General features: G+C 45.2%; 1 protein-coding gene across 2 annotated transcripts in view; it reads left to right on the forward strand.

The window, feature by feature from the left end:
• RASGEF1C (RasGEF domain family member 1C) overlaps positions 1-25868 on the forward strand; it is a 68207-nt gene that overhangs the window by 19302 nt on the left and 23037 nt on the right. For both annotated transcript variants that reach the window (XM_058034684.1, XM_058034683.1), the window contains 3 exons: positions 20402-20584; positions 22202-22324; positions 24797-24934. In XM_058034684.1, coding sequence (XP_057890667.1) covers positions 20408-20584; positions 22202-22324; positions 24797-24934 — 438 coding nt within the window. In that variant the 5' untranslated portion in view covers positions 20402-20407. The remainder of the gene's footprint in view (positions 1-20401; positions 20585-22201; positions 22325-24796; positions 24935-25868) is intronic.

The following is a 25868-nucleotide window of genomic DNA, read 5'->3' on the forward strand; positions in this document are numbered from 1 at the left end:
TGAAGCCTCTCTGAGAACTCCTGCAGTGGCTGAAATGTGTGGAGAGTGTCCTTTATTCTGTGCCTGGTTCCCCAGTGGTAGGGAATCCAGGGAGCCTGCCAAGCATTGAGACACTTGTGCAAATTCCCAAGTGCACCCAGAAGCGCTGGTGTGAGTGGCTCCACTGAGTGCCTGGCAGCTGCTGCTGGAGCCCTGCCTGGTGGGACAACATGTGTGTTCCTGCAGGGCTGGCAGCAGGGACTGCCCCATCCCATCCCCAGCACTTGTGCAGAGCCAAGCAGCCTCTGTCTGACAGCACCACCCAGATATCTCAGAGCATATGGAGCTTCCCCTGGGCCCCACAGTTGTGCACAGGAACCCTCAGCACCCTTGCACAACAGTTTCACTGCTCATGGCAGGTGCAGCTCCTGCTCCCTGCTGTGCAGGCAAAGCTTCTCCCTGTCAGGAGGCACCCAGGGCTCCCAGGGCCTTGGCAGCCTCCAGCCATGCATTAATGTAGTGCTGAGCTGGCTCTCTGGGTGAAAAGGCACGACAGGAAATGGGGCTTTTATTCATGGAAATGTAATTATGTATGTTGTGTAAACTAACCAGTAAAAGTAATTCTGGAGCTCATAACAGGACGAGATTTGAATACTTATTAATGAAAACAATGGTGGTTGATGTGTAGGTTGGAATAAACATCTTTATCCAATAGGAAAGGCTGTGTTGTCCCATCCTCCTTTATAGTCCTGGCAGCTGGAAATGACCTTCCTGCAGGCTTTGTGTAGGAGGCTTTGGCAAGGGTGGTTCTGGATTGTCTCTGCTGTGTGGAGATCCTGAGAGTTACAGGATAAAAGACTGGATGGAACGAGCTTGCCTGCACAGGCAGTGCCCTTCCAGCCAGTCTCCTGAAGATAGGATCTGTGTATCCCTCCAAAGTCATTCATGGAGAGCCATGATAATGTGGAAATCTCCTGGGCTGTCTCCTTGTGCCAGCTGCTCCAGCTGGGCTCCCAGGCCAGGCTGCTGCACTGAGGGTGTGAGAAGCAAATGCTGCTGGAGGACTCTGGGCATGCAGAGGGTGCTGGTGGTGAACAGCCTTGTCAAGGGATGGACAGGATAGGGTTTGACTTGAGGCTGAAATTTCAGCCAGAGCAGCTCAATTGAAACAGCTCAAGTTGAGAAGCCCAAAGATGTGCTTGCAGATGGTCCTTGTGGTGTGAGCCCCCAATTTACAGCAGCTATTTCAAACAGTTGCACAGCCTGTGTCAGACCCAAGACTGATTGTTTTCACTAATTTCACCATGTACCTGAATTAATACAGCAGACTGTGACACACTCATTTGCAGCTTGTTTTGAGGTAAGGCTGTCGCAAATTGGAAAGTCCAGTCCCAGTCCTCTTCACATCAATCATCTGCATGGAGGACACCAGCCAAGTGTGTATTTTAACAAGAGCACACCTAGAGAAACACCTGGGGGTTTTTGCTCTGCATTTGCCAGAGGCAGGTAATGCCAGCTGATAGCTTTTAAAAGGGAAAGTTCTGAGAAACTCGAGTTATTCTGGTACAAATCAACTTAGTGGCAATGTGAGTAGAGATAAAGATTGGCCAATGTTGTTAATCCTAAGCAAGAGATAGTTTTCTAGTTCTGCTAAACTGTGGAATACAAATTGAAAAAAAACCCAAATCTATGTCTTCATTTTTGTGGTCTCCATTTCTGGGCAGTGTCTGTGATGTAGGACAGCTGAATGTCACCTGGCTTTCCTGTTGTGTCTTCAGCAGTGAATGCAGGCAGCCATCAGCTTTCTGTGACTTTCAGCATCTCTGCAAACAAGCACTGGAAGTGGCTTTGCTGATGTCCAGACAATGTCAGATCTAGAAATAACAGGTTGGCGGTGTCAAGTTGTTGTTTCCCAGCAGCTTTGGAGGACAGGGTATACTTGAAATAAATCTATCAGGTAGGATTTCAAATTGGCCAGGGCTGTAAGTAACAGTTTATTGAGCTTATTTATGATGTGGCACCTAGGAAATGAAATGGAGAAATGTCAAGTGCTTTCAACACACAGTTTAATGCCCCCTCCCCCTTGCTTGGAAGCTCTGCCTTGGCTTCATGCCGGAAGCAAATTATTGTAATAAAACACATTCACATTCTAGGTGCTAAATGGAATTTACCCAATAATTAAAACTAGAAATAAAGTAAATTCATTCATCATCTTCATTCCCGGCATAGCTGACATTCTTACCTCTATATATGGTATAAAAATGTGCACCTTGGGTTTTTTAGCTGTTCATGGTGTAATGACCAAATCCATCTGTGAGCATCTTGGGAATTGAAGCTGAAGCAAAACCACACTAAAGCTGAATCTGAGCAGTTCCCATAAAGGATGTCTCTTCTCCAGAATTTGGACTTTGGCCCGGGCTGAAGCCCATCTTCCTTCCAGACTGATGATTGTTGCCATTGTACAAAGGCAGAGCAGCCTCAAGTTCCTCGGCTGAGTAACCATCTGTCTGCCCTCCCACACAGACACCTGAAGATGAGATAATGTTGAAAAGAAAACAAATAATTTAAGTAATTTTAAAGCTTTAAATGCATCTTTCTGCAACCTTTAAAATTTCCAATGTATTTTTAATGTGTTAATAGGAGAGATATATTCTTAGAGGTTTAAGTTTGCTTGTTACATTAGAATTATGCATTCGGTTCGATAGAGTTGTTTCATAATTGTGCAAAAGGTCTGTGCAAATGCACAAATGAGCTGGATTCAGTCCTGAGGGCCAGCAGCCCTTCTGCAAACCTGGGATGAGTGACTTGAGCCCTGCAGTCTGCTTTGCAAGTTATGTCTCTTTGTGCAGTCTTACTGAGTAAAGCCTTAGTAAGCAGTCAAATAATCCAGGACAAGCAGCACAACTGAGCGCAGCAATTTCTTTTCAGAGGAGTGCTTGCTAATATTAGGATAAACCTACACAAAATAGAAAAATTAAAGACAACTTTGAAATGAATCCTGAAATGCAGCTAGAGGGATCTTGGATTAAAAACCTCTTGTGTGCTGCTTTATGAACAAACAACTTCATCCGTGATAGATTGTGAGCCCTGAGCATACATAACAAGGCAATTAAGAGAAAGCACAGTCAATGGAATAATATTGCATTATCTTTTTGTTTCACATAAGTCCTGTATCTCCTTTCCACTGCCAGTTTGCTGTAAATTGCACCTTGTCATTAATAGGATTATCGATAACTCTGCCAAACAGAGCTTCTGCAGAATTTAGTGTTTGCTAAAATGCCTCCTTCACCATTTAAAAGTGTTACTAATATGCTTTAGACATAAATCATGTACTGTTAATACCCTAGGTTACAGCCAGCAGCAAGCAGAGCTTGGTGGATCACTAAAGCTGGAAGGGACCCACTCCTGCTGTGGGATGTGGTGTGTCCAGCTGCTGGAATTTTTTTGAAGTCCGTTTTTAAAGCTTAAAAGTGAATTTGCCCTTCCCCCATGGGGCAAATTCAGGGGTGAATTCCACCCTGGATAAATTGTCTTGTGCCACAATTAAATGTTCACCACACAAGTGGATTTTCCTTTGCTTTGACCCTCTCCTGCAGCTTCCTTGGAGGTGCAGGTGGTGCAGTTGCTGCTGGTGTTGGCTCTGTGCTGGCCTTGGCCATAGGGACATGGTGATACTCAGGTTCAAAGTCTGATGGCCTCTGGGTCAGCTGAAGGACATGGGTTCATGTCCAGCAACACAAAGCTCTTCTTAATCTCCTGCCAGCAAGGCTGTCAGCAGTGGGGCTGCATGTCACACATGTCACACATGTCCCACATGTCACACACTGTCACTCTGCTTGGACCCAGGGTGGATGACTGCAGGGCATGGGCTCATTTGGGGATAAAAGACAGAATTGTGGCTGGAACTTTGTCCAAACCACTTTTCTTTGCAGATAGCATCACGTTCTGCATCTTGGGTCTGGCTTTCAGCCAGCAGCTTCTGCTCTTTGTCACCCTGTCCTGTGTGGGACATCTTTGTGGCACCTGCAGTGTGGCTGTGCAGGGAAGGGGCTGGTGGCACTGGGTCTCCTCTGACAGCTCCCCAAATCCTCCCTGCCTGATGTGGTCCCTGCTGAGGGGGATTCCAGAGCAGGGCTAGCAAGCAAAGGTGCCATTGCCCATCACTGCAGTTCATTAGGATGAGTTATGTTACAGGATTATCCTGCACCACTTTGCTCCTGCTGCGAAGTGCTTTATTACTGACAGGTCTGAAAGCGGCAGAGGATTTGTAGAAATGAAAATAAATTACTTTCCCATCTGTGGTAAGAGGCAGAGATCATCTGTCACTGCTTTTGGTGTCCCACCTCCAGCTTCAGTCCAGGTTGTTGTGTGGACCATGAGCTCATTCAGGTGATCATTGCTGCATCCATGTGCCCTGTCTCTGTGTAGTATTCTCTAGTGCACAGTCCAGCTCAGGCTGAAATAACGCAAATGGATTTAGTTATTATTTGATGGAGCTGTGTGGTATCAATCTGACACTGTAACAAGATACAGACATGCTGTGGTACCATCCTAATGTTTTCAGGACAGTGACCAAATTCAGGCCAAGCAAAGATGGTACAGGGCAATTCCTTGAGATTTTCATTGCCAGTGTGGTGATGTTCAGATACTGTTGAAGTCTGTGGCCTGCATGGAGTGGAGCAGTGACCACTATATGCTCCTGCAGTCTCTTCTCTAGCCTGTGTTAAGCAAAGATTGAGGCCTCCTGCTCAGTCATTTAGAAGATGGTTGTTCTCTCAAAGCAGCAGTTTGTCAGACTGTAATTTTAAAATTACATTGTGTTTTTCTAGGACTTGGCAGAACTTTTCCAAGACTTTCAAAATAGTACTCTAGAAAAGCTCATTCCTGGTGCAATTAAAAATGAAAAGAAGGAGAAAGAGTGGTTTGAAATGAACTGTTTGTTTGGGAGCTGGGTTTTTGTTTTGGCTTTTTCTAAGAGAATGGTGCCTGAAACTCTTGCTTTTGAAGATGTATTCCCACGCTGAGTCACATGCAGGGTTCCTGCAGAACAGCCTGGCTGGTGTTTCAAAGGTCGATATTTGTTGACTATTTCAGTGATGCTGCCAGTGCACAGCAGTGATGTCTCACAGAGGAGGGCTGCAGGCGTGCCCTGAGATAAATTGATTCAAAAGGTAGGCACTGCCTCTTGGCTGCTTTAATTTTCCTCCTGCCAGGTTCCCTGTGCTGGTGTGATTGCAGCACACACCAGGCTGGAGTTGCCATCTTTCACTGGGTGACAAGGACAAACATTTCTGCCTTCAGAGAGGATGAAGGTTTCTCTATTGTGTGTCACTGTGTCTGGGGAGCGTGTAGCTGCATGTCACCTGTGACAAACGCAGCTTTAGAAATAAGTCTGCTGTGGGTTAAGAGCCTCCATCTGGAGGTTATGTGGCTGTTATGCCACTAAATGTCACTTTAACTTACAGAGTCTCACTCCAGCCTTATTTCTCAGTGCTTTGCTTGGTGAGCGCGTGGTTTTGCTGCTGCTCCTCATGAAGTGCATAACTCAGTGTGAGTAAAGACACCCATCCAAAACCATAATGTACAACTACATCAAGCCCCATTAGTTAAGAGTCAGACTGGTGACGAATGAGGGTGAAATGGCCATTTCATTGCTGCATCTGTCTCTTCTCTGTGTGAGTGTTTAATTCTTTGAACAAAGGGTGGGGAATGAAGAGACACCTCTGTGATAGGTTCGGTGCCACTTTGAGCCGGCCCAAGTCTGGGAGAGCAATCTTATTTTCATCACCTCTGTGAGTCATCACAAAAAGTGCCAGCTCAGGTTTGATTGCTGAGATTGCATTGTTGCTGAAGTGTGAGACGTGGTGGAGTAGAAGGAACACAAGGTGGTGTTTAGCTGCAAGGCTGAGCTCAAGATGCTGACAATTTGAAAAAGCTCGGTTTTGATTTGGTGTGCCAAACAAATTTACTGTCGGAAGAACACGCCGGCCACGCCGTGATGTCATTTGCACTTTACAGATGGTGCCTGCAGCTCAGCAGAAGGCTTGGTCTGAATACAAAGACCTCTTCGGGGTTCTTCTAGGTCTCCTGGTTGGAAGAAAGCCAGTACTGATGTGATACTGAAATGCAGGTAGTGAAACTACTCATCCGGTAAGATGCGTGCCTGAACTCACTTGCAAATCAAAAGTGTCATTGAACTGCCTAGAGAAGTGAACATTATCAAAAATTTGGAGATGTGAGAGAGAAGGAAAAAAATATGAGGATTCTACAGAGGATGGAGACGTGGTGCTGGACCAAACTCTTTCTTTGTGGAAGGGTCGCTTGGAACTTGGAAGCTCCTGAAGGTTTTTGTAGAAATGAGTGTTGAGTAATGACGGACTGAGCTCCACAATAACCTCTTGACTCTGGCTTCTCATGGTGTGTGGTGTGGCAGTGAAGCAGAATGAAGAGCTGGTGTAACATGAAAAGCTTTAAAAGGGGAGGATTGGGGGATTTTGAAACTGAGTTCTTACAGAGAAGTCACTCAGCTGGCAAAATGGACTACAGCCCTGAAAAATGGTGGTGGATTGTACCATATGTGAGATGGATTTTTTTTTGACCCAGGTAATTGTGGTAGCCATGTAGCTGCTCACTATGTTAATACAGATTTTAAACAAGAAAGCAATTATGTATTTATGAATGGCAGGCACACACTAAAAAATGCCCTGGACAGTCAAGAAGAATGTTGGTCATTAGTGTGGTAAAAGATGGATAATAGGCTAAATCACTTAATTTCCCACACATTTCCGGATTTGGCCAGTGGGAAAGGTTTCACTGAAACAATCACAAAATGGACTGAGATAATCTTGGCCAATATCCTCCTTTTTGACAAAACAGATTCTAATAATAATATCCTGCATTTGATCACTTATCCCAGTGAAAGGCTTTTCCTGGTCCTTCCTTTTCACAGTGTTTAATAGGCTGTAGCAGCGCTGCCAACCAGCCTGGAGCAGGGAGGGAAGGAAGGAGAGCTTTGTGCTGGCCTTGGCAGGAAGGTCAGGGCACAGATCTGGCCAGAGTGCAGTGGCATTTGCAGGGACCAGCTGGGAGCTTTATTAAATGTGTGGGATGGAAGTGAATGGGAGCATTGGTGTGTAGGGAGGATCTTCACAGACACTTCCCTTCAGAAGATAGTTCTTGGAAAAAAAATGCTTGTAACAGTATGGAGGGTGTTCAGATGTGGGTGAATTCCTTCTGTTTCCAAAGGGAAATAGTACTCCCATGCCAGGACTGATGGGGACTCTTGGCCCCACTGAGATACATGGAGCTCTCCAGGTGAGGAGATATGACTGCAGGTGTGCACTGCTGAGCAGATAAATAGCAATGCATCTCTGCTTTTGGACAATGCAGCTTCTTTGGAGTTTAAGCTTCTAAAAATCTTTGAAGAACTTAAATATACAGAGCTCTGTCAAAAATTGAGTTATGTCTTGTCCTGTTCATGTAGCACAGTGTGGTGTTTTCAAGCAATCTCTGAGTTGCTGGGTTGGGTTTTTTTTTCCACTGACTATTAAAAGGCACCCGCTTCTACCATGTTGTTTTAAAGCTTGAGTATTTCAATTTTGTGGATATTTTAAGCTGGCATCCTTGAACTCCCCAAGCAACCAGCCTGTTCCTCTGAGTCCCAGGCACGTCTTCTGAAAACATTGTAAATGCCATAAGAAGCGATTTCCCTGCACGGCTGCCCAGAGCAGACATATTGATGTTATTTAGCTTCCCTTGCCAGCCTGAGTGTTAGGATTGGGTTTTCACATGCGAGGCAGCTATCAGCTTTACTGATAGCCATATTTTCATAAGCTGCATTTGGCTGTCACACCTTCTCCTGTAATTTCTTGATATGCAAACAAGTCTCAGTTATATATGCTCCTGGCATATAAACTGATATCCCTGAAGAGTTCCTGATTATCCTTCCATTAACTTTTACTCTCCTCTGTCTCCCTTGGGGAGGTAACAAGTAGTCTTTCCTCCATCATGGATTTCCAGCTGGTTACCTTCCTGCTTCCCTCCTAAATAGATTCTTTCAGTAGGGAAGTACAGTCTGTGAAATTTCAGTGCCATCTAGAAGTACAGCAGGGACTGCTGAAATGGGAATTTGAAAATTTGGAATTTTACTGGATCTGAAAGTGCCCTCCCAAAGAACAGAATAACCATCACTCTGTCTAAATGCAGAGTTGTGAAGCCTGGAGCAGGAGCTTTGCTGTTTGTTGTGGTGTTTCAGCTCCTCAGCTGTACTGCTGGAAACTTTAATGGAGGTTTGTGTGAGGCTCTGTCATTCTTACATTTTCTGGTCTAATTAGTGTCATTTACAAACATTCAGCCCCCTGGTTTCACTCAGCACTGCGCACTTCACAACATTTCTCCCTTCCATGATTTTCTCTTTGTGGAGTTCACATTGGTTTTTAATCAGGTTCACATACCCTGTGTCCATCATAGCTGCAGCTGGGACATCCTGGCAAAGCATTCAGCAATGAAATCTTCACTTGTGCTTGTCCACCTTCCTGCAAACTCATTGTGTGAGTGCAGCCTGACTCCTGTTCCCAAAGATGGGTCCATGGAGGGTGTGTTGTACTGGAACCCCCCCATGCAGGTTTTGGCACATGCTGCTGGCTTGACCCCTAATCTCTATGATTATTTAAGTTCTGAGTGTTCTTAAAACAGTCCTTGGGGCCACTCTGTGCTATCCCATGTTCCTACTTGGGTTATTCCTGTTGACAAAGGGCTGTGTATATTTTCTAGTTACTGCCTTAAACTGAGCATAAAGCAGGATTCTTGTCAATATTCTTTGTTTGCAGCAGGATGCTGGCTCAGCTTCTTTAGAGTTATTCAAATTGAAATAATTGTTTCGTTGAATAAACATTTCAAGACAAGTTGCACATTTCTGCTTTTGGTATTAGCACTCTTAGAAAGTTTGCAAATACCAGAGACTAGGTTTTTAAATGTGATCTCTAACCTTATTGCTGTAAATATTGATGTGAGCCTTCAGTTGTATTTGGGGAGCAAAGGTGACTCCCCTTACCCACATGAACAGAAGAATCTTGTGGAATACTCACACTGATTTCAAGAGCTTTTTGAGGCCACAGAACAGAATTAAGATGGCAAGAATATGGCCCCAGCCATGAGCTGATGCCAAACCTAATTTGAGCTTGTGATTCATCCAATTTTCCATGCAGAGTGGAAAGTCAAGGGTTTTCTTCAATTGCAGGTATAAATCTACAGGCTTGAGAGATTACAGGTAACATTAGACTCTTCCTTTTGCAAATACTCCATGTTTGCATATCTGTAGATGCATAGTTTACCAGAAATTCCCCTGTGGAATTTAAAGTCCTGTGTCTGTCTGTGCAGGTCTGGAGCCTGAGAAGATTAAGTAAGGGTGAGACATTTAGCCACAGGGTAACAACTCTGGTGTGCATTCAAATTTTGTATCAGCCAGTTTATTATATTATTAAAATAGTGCAATTTCATAACAGTGAGAGTTGCTGCTATTAAAACATCACTGTTGCTCAAACAAGATGCAAAATGAAGGAATGTAGTTTTTCTATGTTGGGTGCTATCTACAGACACAAATTGGGATTTTCACTGTCCTTGTGCAGCATATCCTTTTCCAAGCATCCAGAGGGGTGTCTGTGTCCCCATCTGGGCTGCCTAAACCTTAGGCAAGCTGCTGCCCTGCAGTCTTGAGGCTGAGGGGAAGAAAACCCATATGTGTTGTTTGGGGCTGCTCAGAGCACCAAAATAATGAGTGATTAAAGCTCTGTGCCTTCTGATGGGTCACATATCTTTTTGATCTACAGGATTTGCACCCTTGACACCATCTTTTGAGGAGCACTTCCAAAAAGTATGGAATGAATGTAGATTATGTGGGAAATATCTCAGTAGTGTGCTCACACAGCCCGAGTCAGCACAGTCTCCCACTGTTAACTGGACATGTCCTTTGTGGAAATTGGCTTTGCAGCCCACATTTCAACTGCTGAAGAGTTATGAGGTCAGCAAGTGCACTTCAGAATTTAGCTAGTTTTGTGTATGTCTTGGACCATGTTCACCCCTGGGTTTTATAGCACAAAAATCAGTGGAATGATGCCAAGAAAAAAAATTCATCTCCTAATATTTAGAATCAGCTCCTTTGACAGGAGTGTATTTCACTGAGCTCCCTGCCATAGCTCTGAGAGTTCTGGTGCTGGTTCCTGAGAGTTATAATTTCTGCTTGGGCACTGAGAATCACTAACAAGAGCAGGTTTTGGATGGATATTAAATCTCATGCTTCAGGTTATGAACTGTTGTCCTAACTCAGGAGTGGAAAGAGGCGGCTGTAGTGGGTAAAATGTTCCATTTCTGCCCCTGCAGTGCTCCTGCCTGTCTGAGATGCCCCCAGTGGTGGTGGCCATTGTGAGAGGCAGGTGGGAGGGCTGGATGGACCACGGGCAATCCCCATGTTTCTCCAAGAGCAGATTGTTGGTCCCAAAGCCAGGGCATCACACTGCTGGCGCTTTGATGGGAAGCTAAGAACTGATGTCTGCAGTCCTTTATAATGACAGACTTCTAGCAGTGATCACAGAATTGTCTTGCAGAGTTAATTTCGGCTAATGAGCAATTAGCCAGCTCAGCAGTGAGTCTCCCTTGCCCGTGGCCCCTGGGGAAGGGGTGCTCAGGGCTCAGCTTGGTGCTTCCCTGGGCTGTTGGGAGCCCCAGCATGTGAGCCCAGCACCCTCACCTGCGCTGCTGCTTGTGCTGCAGCTCAGATTTCCTCCTCCTGAAGCAGAGGGATTTATTTTCCAGCTACAGACTTGCAGTGTTATCCTAAATGTCAGCAGTCTCTTCTTTCTTTTTTTTTTTTTTTCTTTTTTAAATACTTAATGCAGCCAGAGAAAATCTGTCTGCTGAAGACTCCTTGCCTGCCCAACTGCAGGCTGAGCTTGTATGGGTTTGAGCACATTCCAGTGTGGATGTGTTTGAATTTGGGGCAGCCAGGGATGCTGTGCTGCTGCCTGGGCTGCCTCGGGTCAGGCTGCAGCGGCGGGTGTGGGATGGGAGAGGCACAGATGGTGCTGCAGAAGGGGAAATCCAGAAGCTCACGAGCTCATTTCTTTTAGGGAGACGTGTCCATATGTCACCCATGGAGGATGAGAGCCTGCTCATCAGTCTGGAGCACTCTGAGGCTGTTGGGATGGAATAACCTGAGTCTGTGTCTGAGCTGGCCATGCTGATGGAGCCCCTGTGCTGTGCCACCCTCCCTGCCTCAATATCTGAGTGTTCAGTGCCTCTCTGCCCAGGGCTGAGGGGGGCTGTGCTAGGGAGCCTGCACGGCTGGATCCATCACTGACAGGCAGGCTCAGCCCTGACCTCTCAGTTTTCCTGCCCACAGCTCCTGCAGGTGAGCTGAGGCTCGGGGATGTGAGCACCATAAATCAGGAGCTTGGTTGTCTGTCCCCTCTCTCAGCCAGGCACTGCACACTGGGGCACAGAGATGCTCCACACAAAGGATGCCTTGCAGCTGGACATAAATCTCAGGGATGCCTCCAGACCTGGGCAATTGGCACAAATGTCACTTAAATTTCTGCTCCTAATCTGGTAACTGAGCATTGCTTGAACACACTGTAATGAACAGTGGTGATAAAATGACATTGCTGACAGTCAGAGCTTGTGCTGCTCTTCAGAGTGTGTTGATGTTTTCTGAGGTAAAAATGAGACCCTCTTCCATTTAATATTTTAGCAAATTTGGGGAAGAAAGTAGGTCAACAGAAATGTCCCACTCAAACTGGAGCAGTGGTAAGGAAGTTACTTGAATTTCTGTATTTACATATTGAGGAGGAGGGGTGCACTTTCATGAATGTCTCTATATAACTGCATTTACGTATGTAACACCCAAAACACATCATTATGCATTCATATTCACGTGGTGTCTATCTGAGGATGTCTGTGTATGTATAAAAATATGATTTCTAGGTTTTTAAACCTCCCTGACAGATTCCAGGAGACCAATTTCTAAATGTATGCCAAGATTTTTGACTGAGACAGGTAGCAGTAGGTGCTAATAAAGGAAAGAACTGCAAGTAAAATGTTGTGACATCCACCTCTCTGAACAACCTGCAGAGCTCTGGCAGAATCATCAAACCGAGCTGAGAGTAATCAGCAGGGACTGATAAAGCTGCTCTTGTAATTATTTGTTTGATATACAGCTTTCCTTCTTCCTTCTGCATAAATAGCAGAATTGCTTTGCTTAGTGTGGGAGGATTTTTATTCCTGTCAGGGCTTGTTCTCACCAACATGTCATGAGAGGAGGACTGAGATCTGCATTTTTGTTTTATTTACGGGCTTTCCATTGTAATTCTGACAGCATGCACTGGAGACAGCATTCATTTAGCTGGGGAGAGGCAGCCTTGCTCCTGCAAAGCTGTTGGTGTTGCAGGGCCAGACTCTGCCATGCTGCTTTTCATCCTCTCTGATTCCTCAGATTCTGGCAGAAGCTGCTCCTGGGAGGAGGTGGCTGCTGAGGTCTGAAGGCAGTCAGGATGTCATGCTCGGGTATTTGGATTTAAATACAATTTCCACAGCGGCTGTCTTGATTTTAGGTGTGAGTTTGATGATGCCACAGCCCAGGCTGCCCAACAAAACCACACAGCCCTGCAGCCGACAAGTGTTAGTTATCCTTAAATAACTTCCTCTCCTCACCACTTGCACTGCTGAAGGAAGAAGCTCCAAGCATTGACTGATTTCCAGGCAGTTCTGGTGGTGGCCTGTCCGTGATGGCTGAGCTGAGCCAAAAGGCTCCTGTTGATGTCAGTGGTTTCTGGGAATGCTGCCTGGGTGGTTTTGTTCCGGGATTTCCCTCTCTGTCCATGCCTGGTTGAGCTCTGACTCCACTCTGGGGAAAGTTTGCAATTTAGTGTTTAACAAAAGGTACAGTAATTCATTCCCACCCTAAGCACTCTCATTTTCCCTTCCCCATTTATCTTCTATTTAGCCTCTTTCTTACCTTAAAAAAGTGAGGAAAATTATAATGGGTAATTTCTGGGCTGATAAAGAAAGGATAACTTTTACTTTAAAAAAAAAGTCTATGCACCAGAATAGTTTTTTATTGTCTGAGGGCTTTACCAAGATACCAGGAACTCTGGAGGAAGGGGAGGTGTAAGGGGAGAGAGAGCAGAAAATAGATTTCCTAGCCTAAAGAGAGAAATCCAGACTGCTGCCCTTGGCATGCATTTAAATATTGTCAAGGGCATCTGGAATATGTTGATAGCCTTCTCCTTCTAATAAGTCTAAAAATCTGCTAATGATGAGGCACAGATTTGCCATGGGCTGTGTCTGCCGTGCACACCCAGCACTGGGAAGGGTCTGAGGCATCAGAGGCTGTGCTGCTCTCCTGGCAGGGTCAGCACCAGCTCCCTGTTACTCAGGAGAAATACTTCAGACTTGAACCAGATTAATGAAAAGAGAAATTGCTCTGAAACTAAGAAAAAAAGCTTTACACCCATTGCAGTGCTGTGGGGGGTTGTTCTTGAGCGATTACAGCTCATCCTTTCAATGCCTCATGATTCCAGGCAATGATGGCATTTTAAAATAAATAAAGTGTTCATGGCTCTGCTTGTTATTGAAGGGATTTTATTATTGCTGATGTTACATGAAAAAGAAAGTTATTAAAAAAATGTGGCACTAACAAATTGAAGCCCCCGGGGAACTGTTGCCTGAATGGGATTTTGATTGGAGTTCAATTTAATTGGCCATAAATCTTCCCTTTTCTGATTTACATTCTACTTCAGCCCAGTCTACCAAATTCATGATAATCAGGTTTTCATTTTTCTCTATTGAGAAAAATACTCTGACATGAGCACAAACAGAAATATTCCTTCAGCAAGGTGACCTTGTTCTTGCTTGCACCGTGCTGGTAATTGATTTAATGCCTCCTTACCTGTAAATTGGGCCTCTTTCTGAGGCATGTCCGTCAGGTTTCGAGGTAATTGGTTAGCATGGTTGTTTTTCTGACTGCAAGATATTTCTCATGAACCTCTAGTACAAGATCATTTTTCTGACATGATGGAATGGATTCAGCAGGCAGACATACACTGGCTCTGCTGCAGCTTTGAGTGCACCTATGTGCATTTCTTGGGGAATTACAGAAGATCTTGTTCTAGCCTGGAGTAAATCTGTGGAGTTGGAGAGCCCAGTAATTTCTGTGGAGTTCAATTTTGCAGAAGAAAAAGAAGAAAAGTTTTCCAGGCCCCCTGAGGCTCCTGGCCCACATGCCCTGCTCTGAGTGTTGTTTACCACAACACATCAATGAGCTGTCCTGTCATGTCCTCTCTGCTGCTCAGCTCCCCTTCCTTTACCCAAGGCTGCTCTCTGTGACAGCTGCTTTAGATTTGTGAGGAGTTTTCCTTCCCCTCCTCTCTGAGAAGGCTTCACTGAGTGAACTCTTTAGGGAAGTGATATGTGTGGGTGGATGAGTAAGAGGTGAGAACCAGGTGGGATCAAAGGAAACAAAGTTGTCATCTAATTCTGATTAGATATCCAAAGCCATACATTCACTTGCTGCTCTTGCAGCCTCATTCATGGGAATCTCAGTGAACTCCTCAGCTGCAGCAAGGAGTGGGTAGGAAAGGGGAGGGAACCTGCATTGAGATGTAATCATCATTATTGAGATTGGAGAATATTGCAGTTAAATGTTTTTCCCCACTGTTCTTATTCCCTGTGCTTCCTTTGTGTTTCTAACTCATGTAGAGACTTCATTATATTGCTCACTTAACCACTTCCAGCAGTACTGGGATTGACAGGTTGAGTTTTCAGCAATCTCACAACTTCATGGGCTGTAAATTGAATGTTTTAGGGCCTGGTGAAAAGGTGATAAGAAAGTTACATCTGCTCCCACTTTCCTAATTACATCATCATCAAATACATTGAGTTTGTTAGTGCCAGGTACTCTTGCTGAAATACCTTTCTAACCATGGCCTTGGCAACTGGAAGCAATTACTTTGCAGTGGTTTTCCTTTTGTATTCTGAAACACCAGAATTCTTTTCTCTTCTTTCTTCTGCTTCCCTCCCTACAAAAGAAGCAGAGAAAAATCTGAATTTTAACTTGTTATGATTATCTCCCGCATATTTTTTTTTTGTCAGCAAAGATGAATAGCTGGAAAATTACTGAAAGTAATGTAAAGAAAAATGAGCATCTGCTACTGCAGTTTCTGCTGAGCTCAGTGGTGTTTGGGGCTTGTGTGACAGCAGTGGGCAGGTACTGAGGCTGATGAGACCTCAGTGTGGCTTGTGCTGTTCTGACAGGGACTGGGGACAGGGGTTGTTCCCCATGTGGTTGGTGATGGCTGGGTAGTAGACCTGGTTACTAAAACTGATCAAGATGTTTTTCCAAGATGTTTTATTGCCATCTTCCTTTAGTTATGGTTTTGGTGATTGTTTGATCAGAAAAGACTTTTGCAGGATTCAGATGGGATGGAAGATGTCTTCTATCTTGATTCCCAACTCACTCTGAATTAGGTATGTTTGTTAAAGTCTGTGCCTTGCCAAATGAATGCTTCACTTGGGTCTCCCATACCCTTGGTGTGTCCCCTGCCCCCTGAATGCTGACGTGCTCGAGTGACACTGGTGTGACACTTGCTAGAGTGACACTGGAGCCTCCTCATGGCACACATGGGTACCCCATTCTCCACACCTCCCCTCGCCACCCTCTCTAGCTCCTGTAGTTCTGCTGGGAGATTGTCAGAACCCTGTGCCTTTCATCCCTGGAGTGGGAAGGCTTTTATTTATTTGGTTAATCCAGAAGTTAAGTGGGTGGGAAGGAAGATAAGTCGGCAGCCCCGTTCCCTTCGTCACATGGCACCAGCTCTTGTTTCCCCTTGAGAGAGGCAGAGCAGATGGAAGGCAGAGATGAAATGAAGATCAAAAGTAAACAGCGCGATTAGGTTTTTGATAAAGGATAAAACACTTATCACATCAAAGGCGCTGAAAGCCACATTAAATGTTTCCTGAACATTTCGTGTCCCCGTTAGCATTAACTGCACTTGCCACGGGGACACCTGTATCAGCCAGTGGTGGAGCTGGGGGATGCTGGGGGGTATTTGCCCTCGTGGCTGTGCTGCAGGTCACCTGCCTGGCCCAGGGAGGCAGAGCTGCAGCCTGCAGCCATCCTCTGGCACCTTGGACCTCTCCTGCTGCAGACCAGTGCATGCTTAGGGCTCCTTTAACTCTCCTCATTCTTCCAGGTCTGGGCACTTCTCCACAGTTTCCATCAGGTTTTCCACAGATTTCAAGGCACTTGGAGATGTAGATAGGTGCAGAATTTGTGGGTAATTTTTGTCCCAAGCGCTGGTGATCCTTTGGTTCCATGCTTTAGCTCAGTGAATCAAGTCCTGAAATATTTTATGTAAGCAGCATCATTGGTAGTGAGAAGTGTTTATGTCTTTTTTTTATCACTGTGTTGAAATACAGTGGAGGAAGATAAAAAGGTGTATGTTGCCATTATTTTTTAAATGGTGGTGTGATTGCTCTGGCCACTGCTGGTGGATATAACATTTTGGTAAAATTAACACAAAATGTTACCAGCCCAGCCCAGCAGCATTTGGTGTTCCTTTTCCAGGTAGTGCTGAGTCCAATCTGCCTTTGCTTCCAATTTATCACCTTGTTTTCCTCTAGGTAAGGAAGGCGGCCCATGCCCTGCCTTCTGCCCCACGGGAGGTTCTGTGTAACAGAGACAGTCCCAGAAACAGTCTGCCCTGGATTTTCTTTTTGCTTTGCTAGCCAGTGCAGAAACACTTTCCTATCTCCTGGTGTCAGCCCTTCAGAGCACAGAGGTAGTTTAAATGCTGTGTGTGTGCAGCCACATGTATCATCAGTCATTTTGCGTGTTGGGGGTGGAAGTTTGCCCTTCACTAACATCTCGTCATCTCACTTCCTCCAGAGCACCATTTATCAACTGAAATTGGCATCAGATTTGCTTCTGAAATGAGAGGAACAGCAAAACATTGTGTGTTGAATTGGATGAAAGTTCATGGAAGCACCTGCTGAATCACAGCCTTAAATCACATTGACCTGAGGTTAAGTCCAAGAGGTTTTCAAGTGAGGTTTTGAGTCATTTTTACCACATTTGAGCTGTTGTTTCTAGGAAAAGCAGAAAAACCTTTTTTAGCCAAGTTAGACTTCTTTACAAATATCTAATATTCTGGACTCAATTTTGCCAGGGTTTATATTAAAAATCTCAGAAATGGGGCAATACTTGAATGGAAATGTCAACCTCTTGCACTCATCAGTCCAAGCTCCCACTTGAAGCAGGGCTTGAATTTTGCTCAGAGTCTTGTCTAGTTGGGTTTCGAAGACCTCCCAGGGTGGAAATTGAACATCCTTTCCAGGCCCCTCTTCCACAGTGCTCAGGGGATGATTTTCTTTTTCTCTTCAGCTGGAATTTCTCTGCTGCAGCCTGGCAGTGCTGCCTCTCACCCTGTCCCTGCCCTTCAGGGCAGGGGCTGCCTCTGCCTGTGCTGCCTTTTCCATCATCCAAAGAGCTCAATAAGACAAATCTCCTTGGTTGTTTGCTTGTTTGTGTTCCTCCCAGTGCTTCCCTTGTTTCTGTGTTCTGTGAGTGACTGACAGCAGAGCCTTGTCTGTGTATTTGCGCTCTTTCAAAGAAAGATCTTGTTTCTATTTAGCACTCTTGAAAAGAGAACTCTGGAAATGTATGAACAGAAAAAGGAATTAGGCAGTGAAGTCCCTGTCCTGAATTCACGTCTACCAAATGCTAATGTTAGTTATTCTTGAGCTTAGTGGTGCAAGAGGCTTTTATCCTTTGTACAGCTGGCCTCATCCTGCTGTGAATGTAACATAAAAGGGAGCAAAAGGCATCTGTAAAAACCTTCAAGTCTTCTTTGGTGGCAAGTAAGGTGGCAATCATGCACCAGCTCAGGTATGAGACAGGCCTTGCCTGAAAACTTGAGGTTACTCAAGAACTTCATAATAAATAAGTCAAATTTAATTTCTTGACAATACCCAAGACAGATGTCTCAGTGACAGTTGTACAGCTGTTTTATTTCCTTTTTAAAAATGTACTTTTTCTTAAAAAGTATTACCATGTATTTCAGCAAGATTTCTCATTTAATAATATGCAGAAGTTCAAGCAATATCCTGTTTAGATGGTTTCTATCTGATAATAAAAATGGCATTGACAGTGAGAGATTGCACTGAATAAATCATTAGTTGTGAGTTCTGTTTTATGCTGCAGCCAGGATGTGTCCTGTAAGTTCACAGCTGTTCTAACTTTTTCTTTTCCTCATCTAGACAGCTGTATGTCCATGAGATTTATTTCTTGATCTATGTGGACATGAAATCCTTCTTGGGATTATTGCCATAGAAACAAGCCATAACATAGAGAGTGTTAGAAGTAACAAATGGGATTTGGCAGTCCTTCCCATTTACTGCACAGAGTCTGAGCTATGTGCCACAAAAAGCAGCAATTACTTGCTCTCACAGCTTTATTAACAGGCACATCTGCACATTCATTAGAACTGGATGCTTCAACTTCCATCCTGCCTGGGATGGCATTTACATGTTCTGGTCCTTAAACTGAAATCCAACATCTAGTTTATTTTCCAGTCAGGGCAGGAATTGGTCAGGTTTGACATTTTGGTTCCTTTTTGTTGGTTGCAAATCCCAGAGGCAGCCTGTGTGAGGCTCCCAGGAGGAGATAAGGGATGGAGCTGCTGGCTCCAGGGGACGCTCCCTCCTTTGAAGGATGAAGTCACCCAAGTTCTGCTTGCAGAGCCTGATCTCCCACGGAGCTGGGGCTCGGCTCCCAGCCTCTCCCAGGCTCACAGCAATGATTCCCTGCTCCTTGGTGGCCCTGAGCAGGGGGAGCAGATGGGCTGTGCCAGGCAGGGAAGGGTTTTTGCAGGAGAGACCTCACCAAGCTGTGCCTGGAGCTGAGGCTGAGCTGCCTGGGTCACAGCACAGCTGCTGATATCCATGGGGGAGAAAGGCAAACTCCAAATTCTAAGCCAAATCCATGGGTCAGCTTTTGAAAAATGGTATGGGATGGTAAAGAGGCAGAAAAGCAGAGGGAGCAGAATACAGAAAAGGGCAGAGGAATGTGTTAAAGCCCAAGGTGAGTGTGCTGGCTGTGTGTGCCGAGCCCTGGCAGTGCTGTCACCTGGCCCTTCTGCCATGGCAGGTCACTGCTGGCCCAGCAGGGCTCAGATCTTGCTTGGCTCTGCTGCTCCTCTCTTATCTCTTTCCTATCCTCCCTTTTATGAGGTAAAATCAAACATGAAAACAACTAGTCATGTCACGGAGGGGTCCCTTGCTCTGGGTGATCCATTTGCAGACCTGGAAGGGAGCATACATTGTTCTTTCCCATCCATGTCCTATCATGCTGCCTCTAGCTGAGAGAGGAGCAGCTTCCAGGAGGGATTTCAGAGGCAGCTGGGGATGCTTTAAAGCTCTCAGGGCAAAATCTCTCATCCCTCCGCAGCAATTCAAAAACAAAACAACTTTGCTCAACAAGAGGAACATTCAAAGCTGATTGTAAACCACAAAATCAAGATGAAACCTAGAATGCAACCTGAAAAACCCAGATAACTGAAATATAGGGATTTGAATGCGGGCTGTGTGCTCAGAGTCTGCCTGGCCTCCTTTTCAGAAGTGCTGAGGACTGAGCAGCTCCAGTGAAAGCGATGAGTGCTCAGGACTTCTTTGAAACATTTATTTAGTACCTAAGTATAGATCTAGGACTGACTAACTTTGGGCTCCAAATATAGCTCAGGTGTCTGCCTTCTCACTCTTCCTCATTTCTCTTTCCCCTGCTATTTAATCTCCTCATCAGCTCCCACATTCTCTGTTTGCTCCAACTCCCTTCACTGTTCCATCCTCCCCCAGCTGACTCCTGCTCCCATCTCCTCACTCACTCTGACACCTCTGCTGTCCCATGGGAGCCACAGGGCTCCAATCCCAAGCAAGCTCTGTGTGGCACCCCTTTTCTCTCCCTCACACCCTAAATTCTCCCTGCCTTGTTCTCAGGGGGGCAGAGGTTCAAACAAACTGCTTCATCCTGTTCAGGAACTGCTGAGGTCTGTCCCAGGTATCTCCCCTCTCCTGTGTGGGCCTGCCCAGAGATCAGTGAAAAGGGAATCCTCAAATCCTCACAGCCACCCTTGACTGGGGGGAGCCCAAAGTAGCTGCCACCACTTTCTGGCCCAAAATCATAAATCAAAATGTTCCATTTTCTGTGTTCTGCCCACGCATCAGCCAGTGCCAGCAATGAGAGAGACGTGGAGGTTATCAAGAAGATCGTGTTAATTTTGTGCACAGGGAGCTCTCATTGGTGGCTGTGCTCTTCAAATCAGCCAGAAGACAGATGTGGCTGTGGATCTGATGGATTTTGTCCCTGTCTCTCTTGCAGGAAGGCATGCCCCAAACACTGAGTTCTACCAGTATGTTTACCCCATGTGGCTTCAGCCCTCATCTACATACTTCAAAAGAAGGTGAACAAGGAGGACTGATCTTCCAGGATGGAAACCTTACCTCAGCATCTCTGGATGCTCTAATCCAGCATCTGATACCTACCACTGATTACTACCCTGAAGTAAGCAATTCACAGTATAATAAATGGTTTAATTTTGATGAATTGGGGCAGCACTTTATGCAAAAGTGCAAATGTGTTAAATTTTGAATTAAGAGGGCTCATTTAAAAGCAGCATACAATTAAAGCTTGGTAAATTGATGCATTGCTTTAAATGCTGTTTCACTGCTCTTTAATTGTTCCCATGAAGAAGCAGATCCCAAAGATGATACTGCCTTTAAATAAGAGAACAGGGTTGGGGGGAGCTGTCGTGGTGATGAATTAGTGATGTAGCAGTTGGAGCTTTTCAAAAATAGCAGCGCTTCCCAGAGAGGTTTAGAGAAAAACTGAAGCAAAAAGCTCCCAAGACTGAACTGGCATTAAATTAGCTGAGTTTCAGTGGCTGCTGAAGTCACCAGGTTTGCCTGTATGTACAGAGCATTCCCTTGGTGATGACAGAGATGCTTCTTCTGGTGGGTTTGTAATTTACCTGTATTGTATTCACAGCTTTGCAGTCACTGGACAGCATAATCCAGATCCTAATCGTTGCTCCATCAGTAGAAATTAAGTGTTTCCTCACCAAGAGTGTGAGGATCTAAACTGGAAGCAGGTTTATGGTCCTGCAAGCTATTGACTTCACTGGATTTTCAGTGGAATTCAGACATCCTCAGTGGAATTCAGACAGAGTTTGACTGGAAGACTTTTAAGTGCTAATATATCTCCATGGCTTGTATTTCAAAGCACAGAGGAACATTGACTTCTGGGTACTTGAGGAGACTGGGAAAGTTATCAATGCAGAGCAGGCAGCATGTTTTAAATTACCCGGAGCTCAGTTTCTGATCAGCTAAAAATAAGTAATAAAGAAGCATCTCAATTAAAAAAAAAAAAAAAAGGAACAGAAAGGCAATAAAAATAGGTAATGGGCAGATCAGGCTGTGAGATTTTCATTAGGCAGTGCATGATATGTAATATTATACCTGCTGCTTGGGAGCATGGCTGAGGCTGGGGGAAAGGAGATAATTCGGGTGCAAGGATGCAAGGAGGGGTCAGGATGCAACAACTGAGACTTCATGCATGTCTTTTAAATTCACTGCTGGAATAATTTGAATAATCCAAGTATTCATCCAGCAGACCTGCTTCCCACAGCTTCACAGATGTGGAACTGCATATGATATGACTTGGCTGATAGAAATGAAATTTGGGGAGTTAATAGAATAAATGAAATATTGCTGAAAATAGGCTGGGTGATATCTGCAGGGCAATAGCAAGATGTGGCTGATGTGGGGGTGTCTGCAGCTCTCAACCCAGTACAGCACAGAGATTCCTGCCCATTTAGCTGTACTGTCTCCAGCATCCTGGCTGGGCTGTCTCCTGTGCCTGGGCTTGCTCCTGCTTGTTCTCTTCACTGGATGTTTGCCCAGGGTTTAGGCAACCAAGGGCTGGAAGTGGATGCTGTGGAGGAAGGAGATGCTGCTGCTCCTGTGCCCAGTGTAACCAGTTCCAGGGACAGGAATTGTTGTCTTTTAGTTCATAAAGGTCTTGCCAAGTAAAAATGAAAAAGCTGTCAAGTTCAGAGTTTTACAGTCAATATCACCTACTGTGTGGCTGCTTACAGTAGGTCTACATGTCCTTCTCCTGCAGAAAGCCTACATCTTTACATTCCTGCTGAGTTCCAGACTCTTCATTGAACCCCATGAGCTTTTGTCCCGGGTTTGTCACAAGTGCATTGAGCAGCAGCGGCTGGATGACCCCGTGCTGGACAAGGTTAGTTTATGTTTACACAGGAAAAATGTGAGGTGTTGTCAATGGGGAGAGGATTCTGGGGCTCTGCTCTGTGTCCCTTGCCTCTCTTTAGATTGAATGAATCTTTCTCATAAAGGATTTGCACTGAGATCCTGCCATTGAGGCATCCTGGTATCCATGGCTGAGAGCAATGCGTCAGGCAGTAGTCACTTCAAATCTTCTTCTAATTTTCCCTTTCCCCCTGTCTCAGTCTTCCCAGGTGACTTTCCTTCTTAACTCCTTTAAGGCTCTGGGGAAGCCTGCAGGATGCAAGGAGGTAGGACATAACCCTCACACACTGTCCAGTGCAGATGTCCACACACCACTCTCTCCCATTTTTACTTACTGTCTCTGCCCCTTTTCTTTCTTGCTCCTGGTGCAGTGATATTTCCCCTTGGCCTTCCCTGTCACTTTGAGCACCATGTAACAGGGGACAGGTGCCCACCACCCTCCTGCCCTGTGCCCTCAGAGCACCAGTGGGGCACCAGGAATGGGCAGGAGCAGCTCTGGGGCCCTCACAGGGGAACAGAATGAGAAAATCCAAGCTGTTCCTGCCTCAGCACTCTCCCCACTTTGCCCCAGGGACTGTGCAGCCTGGTACAGTGTATGGGAGCACATGTGCATCCTCTGGCAGTGCCACAGACAGTGCAGAAGTGTTGGGTACCACTGGATGCTGCTCAGTGCTGGGTTCTGCCCAATCTCTCCTTGCTGCATTGGTGAACACTTGGTTGGTGTGTTGTCTGGAGCAGGAGATGCACCTTCAGAGCAGTGGAGAGGGACAGAACATGCATTTGTTGGAAATTTCCAGAAATTCTGAAATGGTTTTCAGGTTCAGGCTTTCCAGCTTTGAAACTGTGAGTTTGGCATCAAATACTGAGTCACCAACATCTGTGCTTGGTTTTGCATAGGCAGCTGGTTCCATGGGCAACAGGAGCTCTGCCTTCACTGTGCAGAGCCATTCTCCAGAATGCTCAGCAATCCCAGACTTGGGTTACCCATACAGTCAGAGTTAATAGAAATATCTGTATGGGGTGAACCATGCAATACAAGTTTTCTAAGGTGTGAGGTTCTGTTCTCCAATTCTATGACAGATACAAGTTTAGGAAGATTAAATGTGAGCATTGCAAAGTTTTGCTGCTCATTAAACTTATAAGAAATTAAAAACAATGTCTTATTATGAAGACTTATCTGCCTGAAGTTCATCTGGGTGTTGTAGCAATATAGGGCTGGTGGGACACAGCTGATTTTGTGCTCCTGAAAGTGGGGCTGATTTTGAAACTTTGTACACACACAACTTCCCATCCTATGTCCTGCGACTTACACAAAGTCCTCTCCATCAATTCATAATGCAGTTTACACAGCTGAAGCAAATGTCTCCCCAGACCTTTGTAGTTTCCAATAAAGCTTTCCCTTCAGCAGCCACCTGCTGGTCTTTGAGCCTGAGCTTAATGCTAGCTGACAGCAGTTATTTTTAGAGATGTGGTTCATTGAAACCTGTTGTTGGTGGAAAGCTGAAATATGCATTTTGACCACCTTGGTTGAAAAACAAAGAGCCAGGGAGCTTAAGAGTATAATTTTTCCTGATTACAGGGTACACTTCAGCTGCAGTACGTGGGGATGCAGAAGAAGGCTGTTTGTTTCAGTCTGTGTTTTCTGTAAATAAAAATGCAGTTTGTTTTTTAACACCATTTCCTTTTCACATAACAGAGGATGAAAGCTTTGGGAGCAGCCACACTGGCTGTCTTTTGAGACAACACTGATGCACCAGTTGTGCCATTGCCTGCATTTCCCTCCTTGCCCCATCCCAATCCTCAGATAATTCTCCACCAGAACTGGGCATCAGCTGTATTCTGTGTGAGTGTCCTTGTCCCATCATGACCTTGAGCTCATGTGGGAAGACAGCAACATTACCAGCAGCCCAGGTAAAGTTACAGAAGTGCTGCTGTTCTGTTCATCTTTTTAGTCATGGTGCATCTGCCACTGGTCATGAAGCAGTTTTTTCATAAGGCCAGAAAGCAAAGGAGCAAAAAACCTCTTTGATGGTCAAGAAATTCAATGCAGTTTTTCAGAGAAGGACGAAAATATAGAAGGGTTGTAAGTACAAAAGGGAAGGAGAAATGGTTCAACTCAGCAAGAAGGCCAGATGTTTTTAAAAAAGGTATCAAGGTTGCACCAACAAAATGTCCATCCAACCATAAACAGGCCAATTGCATGTGCAGAATACTTTAATCTGCATGTAAAGCAGGCAGTTGTGCATGCACCTGAGTTCTGGTACATTTTGCATGCCAAAATGTAATATTTGTGCACCACACTCTGAATGCATGTGTGCAAGTTTTGCAGGTGCAACACAAATGCCTTCTTTGAAAACCTGGCCCCACGTTCAGTGGCACACACAGTGAGAGGCTTTAATGAGTAAACATGTTTCAGTCCATCATTCAATGGTTTGCATTTCAGGCTCGAATCAGGAAATTTGGACCCAAAATCTTGCAGTTGCTGACAGAGTGGACAGAGACATTCCCGTATGACTTTCAGGAGGAGCGGATGATTGGCCATCTCAAGGACATGATTCACAGGATAGCCCCATGTGATGAGGTGAGGATGCCTGACTTGGGATCTTCTGCTGAAACACTGAGTTCATTTTCCTACTTGGTTCCTTCTTTTCCTCTTTTTTCTGCAATCTGTTCCATGCCTCTTCCTGGATACTCCCAGAGTTTTATTCTGCAATAATCTGTAGTATCTTCCCTGAAATCCACACCTCTCTTTAGGTGCTCCTGGAGCAGTGAGCATTGGAATTTATCTCCTGCACATGGAATTGTAGGATAGCAGCATTCCCATTTTATAGAAGGAATATGTAAAAGCACAGCATAGACTGAATGTGCTGGTGACAATTCAAACAGCAGCAGAGCTGTGATCTCCCAAGGTCCAATCATAGAATCACAGACTGCTTTGGGTTGGAAGGGACCTTAAAGACCATCTTGCTCCACATCCCTGCCATGGGCAGGGACACCTTCCTCTAGACCAGGTTGCTTCAAGCCTGTTCAACCTGGCCTTGAACACTACCAAGAGTGGAGCATCCACAGCTTCTCTGCATCCAAGTTCTTATATTTCAAGAAAATACTAATATTAGTGACACGTAGCTTGTCTGGGAGCATGGAGGTGGCAGCAGACAGCAGTGTGTGGCCTGCTGAGCACAGACTCAGGCTAGAGGTCTGTATGGTCCTGGGTTCAATATGTGAGCTCTGTGTGTGGCACAGTGGGCCACAGTGAATGAAGCCTCTGGGAGAGGCAAATTCAGGTGGGTGAACCCCATAAATTAATTCAGAAACATTAAAAAGACCGCAAAGTTCATGAAAATAATAAGCAAATAGTACACTGAGAGTCTCTAATTACTGCTAGGTTAACTGTGGGATGTGGAAAAATTCAGTTCCACTGGCTACATGAAGGCCTGGCTTCAGGCCACAGAGGGGTGCAGTCCAGCAGAACAACAAGAACTTACCCATGAGGATGAGAGAGAGAAGAGGGGAGA

This window comes from Melospiza georgiana, chromosome 15, assembly GCF_028018845.1.
Source record: "Melospiza georgiana isolate bMelGeo1 chromosome 15, bMelGeo1.pri, whole genome shotgun sequence".
NCBI classification, from domain to species: domain Eukaryota; kingdom Metazoa; phylum Chordata; class Aves; order Passeriformes; family Passerellidae; genus Melospiza; species Melospiza georgiana.